Source organism: Ascaphus truei, unplaced genomic scaffold (assembly GCF_040206685.1).
Source record: "Ascaphus truei isolate aAscTru1 unplaced genomic scaffold, aAscTru1.hap1 HAP1_SCAFFOLD_673, whole genome shotgun sequence".
Taxonomy (NCBI): Eukaryota; Metazoa; Chordata; class Amphibia; order Anura; family Ascaphidae; genus Ascaphus; species Ascaphus truei.
Genome location: NW_027457006.1, coordinates 114,666 through 125,351, shown reverse-complemented (window position 1 = coordinate 125,351; position 10,686 = coordinate 114,666). Strand labels below are relative to the sequence as shown.

Genomic DNA, 10,686 nt, shown 5'->3' with positions numbered 1-10,686 from the left:
GTGTGTCTGTCTCTGTGTGTGTGTGTGTGTGACTGAGTGTGTCTGTCTCTCTGTGTGTGTGTGTGTGTCTGTCTCTGTGTTTGTGTGTGTCTCTGTGAGTATGTGTCTATCTATCTGTGAGTGTGTGTGTGTGTCTGTCTCTGTGTGTCTGTCTGTCTCTGTGAGTGTCTGCGTCTGTCAGACAGATCAGTAATTAGTAGCAGTGATTCTCTTACGTGACAAAGCCGAGGCCTCCGGGTGTGTCCAACAGAAAGGTGGCAGTTCTGGTGGCGTGAAAACAAAAGGCAGTGGTTCTCCATGGCCCCAGAGTGCTGCCACTCAGGCCCCGCTGTCTCCCACCCGCAGGCCATAAAGCGCACGTTTGATAAGAAGACGTGGCACGTGTATGAGCTCTTTAAGGAGGAGCTGGAGCTGGTGAACAAGGAGCTGGGGAAGAAGGCGCCCATCTTACCCACCCACATGTCCCACTACGCCGGGCAGGCCCACTGGGTGCGCGCCCTGAGGCGCCGGATCGACAGGTCCATGGAGGTGAGGGGGGAGAGGAGAGCGGGGTCTCTACCTGGGGGAGAGGAGAGCGGGGTCTCTACCTGGGGGAGGGGAGAGCGGGGTCTCTACCTGGGGGAGAGGAGAGCGGGGTCTCTACCTGGGGGAGAGGAGAGCGGGGTCTCTACCTGGGGGAGAGGAGAGCGGGGTCTCTACCTGGGGGTGAGGAGAGCGGGGTCTCTACCTGGGGGAGAGGAGAGCGGGGTCTCTACCTGGGGGAGAGGAGAGCGGGGTCTCTACCTGGGGGAGAGGAGAGCGGGGTCTCTACCTGGGGGAGAGGAGAGCGGGGTCTCTACCTGGGGGAGAGGAGAGCGGGGTCTCTACCTGGGGAGAGGTGAGCGTGGTCTCTACCTGGGGGAGAGGAGAGCGGGGTCTCTACCTGGGGGAGAGGAGAGCGTGGTCTCTATCTGGGGGTAAAGGAGAGCGGGGTCTCTATCTGGGGGAGAGGTGAGCATGGTCTCTATCTGGGGGAGAGGTGAGCGTGGTCTCTATCTGGGGGGGAGGAGAGCGGGGTCTCTAACTGGGGGAGAGGTGAGCGTGGTCTCTACCTGGGGGAGAGGAGAGCGGGGTCTCTATCTGGGGGAGAGGGGAGCGTGGTCTCTATCTGGGGGAGAGGTGAGCGTGGTCTCTATCTGGGGGAGAGGAGAGCGTGGTGTCTACCTGGGGAGAGGAGAGCGGGTTCTCTACCTGGGGGAGAGAGGAGAGCGGGGTCTCTACCTGGGGGAGAGAGGAGAGCGGGGTCTCTACCTGGGGGAGAGGAGAGCGGGGTCTCTATCTGGGGGAGAGGAGAGCGTGGTGTCTACCTGGGGGAGAGGAGAGCGTGGTGTCTACCTGGGGGAGAGGAGAGCGGGGTCTCTATCTGGGGGAGAGGAGAGCGGGGTCTCTATCTGGGGGAGAGGAGAGCGGGGTCTCTATCTGGGGGAGAGGAGAGCGGGGTCTCTATCTGGAGGAGAGGTGAGCGTGGTCTCTACCTGGAGGAGAGGAGAGCGGGGTCTCTATCTGGGGCAGAGGTGAGCGTGGTCTCTACCTGGAGGAGAGGAGAGCGGGGTCTCTATCTGGGGGAGAGGAGAGCGTGGTCTCTATCTGGGGGAGGGGAGAGCGTGGTCTCTATCTGGGGGAGAGGAGAGCGTGGTCTCTATCTGGGGGAGGGGAGAGCGTGGTCTCTATCTGGGGGAGAGGAGAGCGTGGTCTCTATCTGTGGGAGGGGGAGAGGGTTAGGGAGAGCAAAGCATGGTCTCTCTGTGGGATGGGGAGAGGAGAGCGTGGTCAGTATCTGTGGCAGGGGGAGAGGGTTAGGGAGAGGAGAGCGTGGTCTCTACCTGGGGGAAAGGGGAGCGTGGTCTCTATCAGTGGGAGGGGGAGAGGAGAGCATGGTCTGTATCTGTGGGAGGGGGAGAGGGTAGGGAGAGGAGAGTGTGGTCTCTACCTGGGTGAGAGGGAGAGGGTTAGGGGTGGGAGAGGGAGAGGGTTAGGGAGAGGAGTGTGGTCAGTATCTGTGGGAGGGGGAGAGGGTAGGGAGAGGAGAGCGTGGTCTCTACCTGGGTGAGAGGGGAGCGTGGTCTCTCTGTGGGAGGGGGAGAGGAGAGCGTGGTCTGTATCTGTGGGAGAGGGTTAGAGAGAGGAGAGCGTGGTCTCTCTCTGTGGGATGGGGAGAAGAGAGCGTGGTCAGTATCTGTGGGAGGGGGAGAGGGAGAGGAGAGCGTGGTCTCTATCTGGGGGAGAGGAGAGCGTGGTCTATCTGGGAGGGGGAGAGGAGAGACTGGTCTCTATCTGTGGGAGGGGGAGAGGAGAGTGTGGTCTCTCTGGGAGGGGGAGAGCATTGGGGAGATGAGGAGAGTGTGGTCTGTGTCTGTGGGAGATGAGAGCATGGCCTCCATCTGTGGGAGGAGGAGAGGGTCGGGGAGATAGGGAGAGAGAAAGAGACGGGGGAGGCTAGATTGGGAGAGAGAAGGAAGTAGACGGGGAGATGTAGGGAGAGAGGAAGTAGACGGGGAGATGTAGGGAAAGGGGTAGAGAGGGAGGAAGTTTACGGGAAGATGTAGGGAGAGGGAGATGGAGGGAGAGGAGGCTGGGAGAGAGAGGGAGGAAGTAGACGGGGAGATGTAGGGAGAGGGAGGGGAGGCTGGGAGAGAGAGAAGGAAGTAGACGGGGAGATGTAGGGAGAGGGAGAGGAGGCTGGGAGAGAGAGAAGGAAGTAGACGGGGAGATGTAGGGAGAGGGAGAGGAGGCTGGGAGAGAGAGAAGGAAGTAGACGGGGAGATGTAGGGAGAGGAGGCTGGGAAAGAGAGAAGGAAGTAGACGGGAGATGTAGGGAGAGGAGGCTGGGAGAGAGAGAAGGAAGTAGACGGGAGATGTAGGGAGAGGGAGAGGAGGCTGGGAGAGAGAGAAGGAAGTAGACGTGGAGATGTAGGGAGAGGAGGCAGCAGACGGGGAGACATAGGGAGGGAGTGGAGACTGGGTACAGAGAGAAGGAAGTAGACGGGGAGATGTAGGGAGAGGGGTAGAGAGGGAGGAAGTAGATGGGGAGATGTAGGGATAGGGAGAGGAGGCTGGAAGAGAGAGAAGGAAGTAGACGGGGAGATGTAAGGAGAGGGAGAGGAGGCTGGGAGAGAGGAGGAAGTAGACGGGGAGATGTAGGAAGAGGGAGAGGAGGCTGGGAGAGAGAGAAGGAAGTAGACGGGGAGATGTAAGGAGAGGGAGAGGAGGATGGGAGAGAGGAGGAAGTAGACGGGGAGATGTAGGGAGAGGAGGTCGGGAGAGAGAGGAAGTAGACGGGGAGATGTAGGGAGAGAGGAAGTAGACGGGGAGATGTAGGGAGAGGGGTAGAGAGGGAGGAAGTAGATGGGGAGATGTAGAGAGGGAGGAAGTAGACGGGGAGATGTAGGGAGAGGGAGAGGAGGGTGGGAGAGAGAGAAGGAAGTAGACAGGGAGATGTAAGGAGAGGGAAAGGAGGCTGGGAGAGAGAAGGAAGTATACGGGGAGATGTAGGGAGAGGGAGAGGAGGCTGGGAGAGAGAGAAGGAAGTAGACTGGAGATGTAGGGACAGGGAGAGGAGGTTGGGAGAGAGAGGAAGTAGACGGGGAGATGTAGGGAGAGGGGTAGAGAGGGAGGAAGTAGACGGGGAGATGTAGGGAGAGAGGAAGTAGACGGGGAGATGTAAGGAGAGGGAGAGGAGGCTGGGAGAGAGAGAAGGAAGTAGACGCGAGATGTAGGGAGGGAGAGGAGACTGGGAGAGAGAAGGAAGTAGACGGGGAGATGTAGGGAGAGGGAGAGGAGGCAGCAGACGGGGAGACGTAGGGAGGGAGAGGAGACTGGGAGAGAGAGAGAAGGAAGTAGATGGGGAGATGTAGGGAGGGAGAGGAGGTTGGGAGAGAGAGAAGGAAGTTGATGGGGAGATGTAGGGAGAGAGGAAGTAGACGGGGAGATGTTGGGAGAGAGGAAGTAGACGGGGAGATGTAGGGAGAGGAGTAGAGAGGGAGGAAGTAGACGGAGATGTAGGGAGAGGGAGAGGAGGCTGGGAGAGAGAGAAGGAAGTAGACGGGAGATGTAGGGAGGGAGAGGAGACTGGGAGAGAGAAGGAAGTAGACGGGGAGATGTAGGGAGAGGGAGAGGAGGCAGCAGACGGGGAGACGGAGGGAGGGAGAGGAGACTGGGAGAGAGAGAGAAGGAAGTTGATGGGGAGATGTAGGGAGAGAGGAAGTAGACGGGGAGATGTAGGGAGAGAGGAATTAGACGGGGAGATGTAGGGAGGGAGGAAGTAGACGGGGAGATGTAGGGACAGGAGAGGAGGTTGGGGGAGAGAGAGGGAGGAAGTAGACAGGGAGATGTAGAGAGGGAGGAAGTAGACGGGAGATGTAGGGAGAGGAGGTTGGGAGATAGAGGGAGGAAGTAGACGGGGAGATGTAGGGAGAGGAGGTTGGGAGAGAGAAGGAAGTAGAAGGGGAGATGTAGGGAGGGAGGAAGTAGACGGGGAGATGTAGGGAGAGGAGGTTGGGGGAGAGAGAGGGAGGAAGTAGACGGGGAGATGTAGGGAGAGGAGGTTGGGAGAGAGAAGGAAGTAGAAGGGGAGATGTAAGGAGAGGAGGTTGGGAGATAGAGGGAGGAAGTAGACGGGGAGATGTAGGGAGAGGAGGTTTGGAAAGAAGGAAGTAGAAGGGGAGATGTAGGGAGAGGAGGTTGGGAGAGAGAAGGAAGTAGACGGGGAGATGTAGGGAGAGGAGGTTGGGAGAGAGAAGGAAGTAGACGGGGAGATGTAGGGAGAGGAGGTTGGGAGAGAGAAGGAAGTAGACGGGGAGATGTAGGGAGAGGAGGTTGGGAGATAGAGGGAGGAAGTAGACGGGGAGATTGGGAGAGAGAAGGAAGTAGACGGGGAGATGTAGGGAGAGGGGGTTGGGAGAGAGAAGGAAGTAGACGGGGAGATGTAGGGAGAGGGGGTTGGGAGAGAGAAGGAAGTAGACGGGGAGATGTAGGGAGGGAAAGGAGATTGGGAGAGAGAAGGAAGTAGACGGGGAGATGTAGGGAGGGAGAAGGAAGTAGACGGGGAGATGTAGGGAGGGGAGGTTGGGAGAGAAGGAAGTAGACGGGGAGATGTAGGGAGAGGAGGTTGGGAGATAGAGGGAGGAAGTAGACGGGGAGATGTAGGGAGAGGGGGTTGGGAGAGAGAAGGAAGTAGACGGGGAGATGTAGGGAGGGAGAGGAGATTGGGAGAGAGAGAAGGAAGTAGACGGGGAGAGGGGTAGAGAGAGAGGAGATTGGGAGAGAGAGAAGGAAGTAGACGGGGAGATATAGGGAGAGGAGATTGGGAGAGAGAGAAGGAAGTAGACGGGGAGAGGGGTAGAGAGAGAGGGGGCTGTATCTGAAACACACAGAGTAATGGGCCCCGTCCCCTCAGAGCCTGTCCAGTGCCCACTTCATGCCGCTCATCGGCTCGGGGGAGGAGACCATACAGCAGTACCAGCAGCTGGCGCTGAAGTTGGACGAGCTGGTGAGGAAGATCTTCACTGAGTGGTCCCAGGGGGCAGACAAGCAGGCCCTGCAACGCCTGGACACCCCCCTCATGGCCCGCAGCCACGAGCACCCCGGCATGCTGGACATCAACTTCGACAAGTACGCACAGAGTGTGTGTGCGTGTCTGTGTGTGCGTGTCTGTGTGTGCGTGTCTGTGTGTGCGTGTCTGTGTGTGCGTGTCTGTGTGTGCGTGTCTGTGTGTGCGTGTCTGTGTGTGCGTGTCTGTGTGTGCGTGTGTCTGTGTGTGCGCGTGTCTGTGTGTGCGCGTGTCTGTGTGTGCGCGTGTCTGTGTGTGCGCGTGTCTGTGTGTGCGCGTGTCTGTGTGTGCGCGTGTCTGTGTGTGCGCGTGTCTGTGCGTGTCTGTGTGTGCGCGCGTCTGTGTGCGCGCGCGTCTGTGTGCGCGCGCGTCTGTGTGCGCGCGCGTCTGTGTGTGCTCTGTGTGTGCGCGCGTCTGTGTGTGCGCGTATCTGTGTGCTCTGTGCGCGTGTCTGTGTGCTCTGTGCGCGTGTGTGTGCGTGTGTGCGCGTGTCTGTGCGTGTCTGTGCGTGTGTGCGCGTCTGTGCGTGGCTGTGCGCGTGTCTGTGCGCGTGTGCACGTGTCTGTGCGTGTGTGCGCGTGGCTGTGCGTGTGTGCGCGTGGCTGTGCGTGTGTGCGCGTGTGTGCGCGTGTCTGTGCGCGTGTGCACGTGTCTGCGCGTGTGCGCGTGTCTGTGCGCGTGTGCACGTGTCTGCGCGTGTGCGCGTGTCTGTGTTTGTCTGTGTGTGTGAATAGAAAATAGAGTAACTATATATATTAATCTGAATACTAAACGATACTTTGTATTAATATGCGACACATACATACCTTAATGATGTTAATATTATGTCGAACCCATAAAGGTCCCAATTATCATAAACTAGGAGAGAGAGCCAACAAACCAGGAACAAGTCCCCAGTATCAGTGCTCAAGTCCCCAGTATCAGTGCTCAAGTCCCCAGTATCAGTGCTCAAGTCCCCAGTATCAGTGCTCAAGTCCCCAGTATCAGTGCTCAAGTCCCCAGTATCAGTGCTCAAGCCCCCAGTATCAGTGCTCAAGCCCCCAGTATCAGTGCTCAAGTCCCCAGTATCAGTGCTCAAGTCCCCAGTATCAGTGCTCAAGTCCCCAGTATCAGTGCTCAAGTCCCCAGTATCAGTGCTCAAGTCCCCAGTATCAGTGCTCAAGTCCCCAGTATCAGTGCTCAAGTCCCCAGTATCAGTGCTCAAGTCCCCAGTATCAGTGCTCAAGTCCCCAGTATCAGTGCTCAAGTCCCCAGTATCAGTGCTCAAGCCCCCAGTATCAGTGCTCAAGCCCCCAGTATCAGTGCTCAAGTCCCCAGTATCAGTGCTCAAGTCCCCAGTATCAGTGCTCAAGCCCCCAGTATCAGTGCTCAAGCCCCCAGTATCAGTGCTCAAGCCCCCAGTATCAGTGCTCAAGCCCCCAGTATCAGTGCTCAAGTCCCCAGTATCAGTGCTCAAGTCCCCAGTATCAGTGCTCAAGTCCCCAGTATCAGTGCTCAAGCCCCCAGTATCAGTGCTCAAGCCCCCAGTATCAGTGCTCAAGCCCCCAGTATCAGTGCTCAAGTCCCCAGTATCAGTGCTCAAGCCCCCAGTATCAGTGCTCAAGCCCCACAAGGCCCGTAGCACTCACTATTCAGACGAGAAACTGGCTGGGAGACAGACTCCGTGAGCCTCTGTGTGTGTCTCTGACACGGGGCGCTTATGTGCTCGTATGTGGGGACATGAATCAGCAAGTACCTGGGGTGTATATCTGGGACCAAAGGGCTGCGAGCAAATGCCCCCCTATATCCCCTCAGAGTGGTGGGCACCCTAGAGCTGCACCCAAATGTATAGTCGATATCTCCCAATGCATGAAGGAGAAAGAAGAGGACGCTCCCAGCCAGGAGGCCGTCCGTTATAGCGCGCGCAGCAGGCCTGGCATGTCCGTAGGCCGTCCGTTATAGCGCGCGCAGCACGCCTGGCATGTCCGTAGGCCGTCCGTTATAGTGCGCGCAGCACGCCTGGCATGTCCGTAGGCCGTCCGTTATAGTGCGCGCAGCACGCCTGGCATGTCCGTAGGCCGTCCGTTATAGCGCGGGCAGCACGCCTGGCATGTCCGTAGGCCGTCCGTTATAGTGCGCACAGCACGCCTGGCATGTCCGTAGGCCGTCCGTTATAGTGCGCACAGCACGCCTGGCATGTCCGTAGGCCGTCCGTTATAGTGCGGGCAGCACGCCTGGCATGTCCGTAGGCCGTCCGTTATAGTGCGCACAGCACGCCTGGCATGTCCGTAGGCCGTCCGTTATAGCGCGGGCAGCACGCCTGGCATGTCCGTAGGCCGTCCGTTATAGCGCGGGCAGCACGCCTGGCATGTCCGTAGGCCGTCCGTTATAGCGCGCACAGCACGCCTGGCATGTCCGTAGGCCGTCCGTTATAGTGCGGGCAGCACGCATGGCATGTCCGTAGGCCGTCCGTTATAGTGCGCGCAGCACGCCTGGCATGTCCGTAGGCCGTCCGTTATAGCGCGGGCAGCACGCCTGGCATGTCCGTAGGCCGTCCGTTATAGTGCGGGCAGCACGCCTGGCATGTCCGTAGGCCGTCCGTTATAGTGCGGGCAGCACGCCTGGCATGTCCGTAGGCCGTCCGTTATAGTGCGGGCAGCACGCCTGGCATGTCCGTAGGCCGTCCGTTATAGTGCGGGCAGCACGCCTGGCATGTCCGTAGGCCGTCCGTTATAGCGCGCGCAGCACGCCTGGCATGTCCGTAGGCCGTCCGTTATAGCGCGCGCAGCACGCCTGGCATGTCCGTAGGCCGTCCGTTATAGCGCGGGCAGCACGCCTGGCATGTCCGTAGGCCGTCCGTTATAGTGCGGGCAGCACGCCTGGCATGTCCGTAGGCCGTCCGTTATAGGGCAGCACGCCTGGCATGTCCGTAGGCCGTCCGTTATAGCGCAGGCAGCACGCCTGGCATGTCCGTAGGCCGTCCGTTATAGTGCGGGCAGCACGCCTGGCATGTCCGTAGGCCGTCCGTTATAGCGCAGGCAGCACGCCTGGCATGTCCGTAGGCCGTCCGTTATAGTGCGGGCAGCACGCCTGGCATGTCCGTAGGCCGTCCGTTATAGTGCGTGCAGCACGCCTGGCATGTCCGTAGGCCGTCCGTTATAGCGCAGGCAGCACGCCTGGCATGTCCGTAGGCCGTCCGTTATAGCGCAGGCAGCACGCCTGGCATGTCCGTAGGCCGTCCGTTATAGTGCGGGCAGCACGCCTGGCATGTCCGTAGGCCGTCCGTTATAGTGCGTGCAGCACGCCTGGCATGTCCGTAGGCCGTCCGTTATAGTGCGCACAGCACGCCTGGCATGTCCGTAGGCCGTCCGTTATAGTGCGCGCAGCACGCCTGGCATGTCCGTAGGCCGTCCGTTATAGTGCGCACAGCACGCCTGGCATGTCCGTAGGCCGTCCGTTATAGCGCGGGCAGCACGCCTGGCATGTCCGTAGGCCGTCCGTTATAGTGCGCGGGCAGCACGCCTGGCATGTCCGTAGGCCGTCCGTTATAGTGCGGGCAGCACGCCTGGCATGTCCGTAGGCCGTCCGTTATAGGGCAGCACGCCTGGCATGTCCGTAGGCCGTCCGTTATAGTGCGGGCAGCACGCCTGGCATGTCCGTAGGCCGTCCGTTATAGTGCGCGCAGCACGCCTGGCATGTCCGTAGGCCGTCCGTTATAGCGCGGGCAGCACGCCTGGCATGTCCGTAGGCCGTCCGTTATAGCGCAGGCAGCACGCCTGGCATGTCCGTAGGCCGTCCGTTATAGCGCGGGCAGCACGCCTGGCATGTCCGTAGGCCGTCCGTTATAGCGCGGGCAGCACGCCTGGCATGTCCGTAGGCCGTCCGTTATAGGGCAGCACGCCTGGCATGTCCGTAGGCCGTCCGTTATAGCGCGGGCAGCACGCCTGGCATGTCCGTAGGCCGTCCGTTATAGTGCGCACAGCACGCCTGGCATGTCCGTAGGCCGTCCGTTATAGTGCGGGCAGCACGCCTGGCATGTCCGTAGGCCGTCCGTTATAGCGCGGGCAGCACGCCTGGCATGTCCGTAGGCCGTCCGTTATAGTGCGCACAGCACGCCTGGCATGTCCGTAGGCCGTCCGTTATAGCGCGGGCAGCACGCCTGCATGTCCGTAGGCCGTCCGTTATAGTGCGGACAGCACGCCTGGCATGTCCGTAGGCCGTCCGTTATAGTGCAGGCAGCACGCCTGGCATGTCCGTAGGCCGTCCGTTATAGTGCGCGCAGCACGCCTGGCATGTCCGTAGGCCGTCCGTTATAGTGCAGGCAGCACGCCTGGCATGTCCGTAGGCCGTCCGTTATAGTGCGGGCAGCACGCCTGGCATGTCCGTAGGCCGTCCGTTATAGCGCGGGCAGCACGCCTGGCATGTCCGTAGGCCGTCCGTTATAGTGCGGGCAGCACGCCTGGCATGTCCGTAGGCCGTCCGTTATAGTGCGGGCAGCACGCCTGGCATGTCCGTAGGCCGTCCGTTATAGCGCGGGCAGCACGCCTGGCATGTCCGTAGGCCGTCCGTTATAGCGCGGGCAGCACGCCTGGCATGTCCGTAGGCCGTCCGTTATAGTGCGGGCAGCACGCCTGGCATGTCCGTAGGCCGTCCGTTATAGTGCGGGCAGCACGCCTGGCATGTCCGTAGGCCGTCCGTTATAGCGCGGGCAGCACGCCTGGCATGTCCGTAGGCCGTCCGTTATAGTGCGCGGGCAGCACGCCTGGCATGTCCGTAGGCCGTCCGTTATAGCGCGGGCAGCACGCCTGGCATGTCCGTAGGCCGTCCGTTATAGCGCGGGCAGCACGCCTGGCATGTCCGTAGGCCGTCCGTTATAGCGCGCGCAGCACGCCTGGCATGTCCGTAGGCCGTCCGTTATAGCGCAGGCAGCACGCCTGGCATGTCCGTAGGCCGTCCGTTATAGTGCGCGCAGCACGCCTGGCATGTCCGTAGGCCGTCCGTTATAGCGCGGGCAGCACGCCTGGCATGTCCGTAGGCCGTCCGTTATAGCGCGCGCAGCACGCCTGGCATGTCCGTAGGCCGTCCGTTATAGCGCGGGCAGCACGCCTGGCATGTCCGTA

General features: G+C 60.3%; 1 protein-coding gene across 1 annotated transcript in view; it reads left to right on the top strand.

The window, feature by feature from the left end:
* DNAH2 (dynein axonemal heavy chain 2) overlaps nt 1-10,686 on the top strand; it is a gene marked incomplete at its 3' end in the record, with an annotated part of 158,236 nt that overhangs the window by 32,891 nt on the left and 114,659 nt on the right. The window contains exons 13-14 of the mRNA XM_075584607.1: nt 346-528; nt 5,435-5,649. Coding sequence (XP_075440722.1) covers nt 346-528; nt 5,435-5,649 — 398 coding nt within the window. The remainder of the gene's footprint in view (nt 1-345; nt 529-5,434; nt 5,650-10,686) is intronic.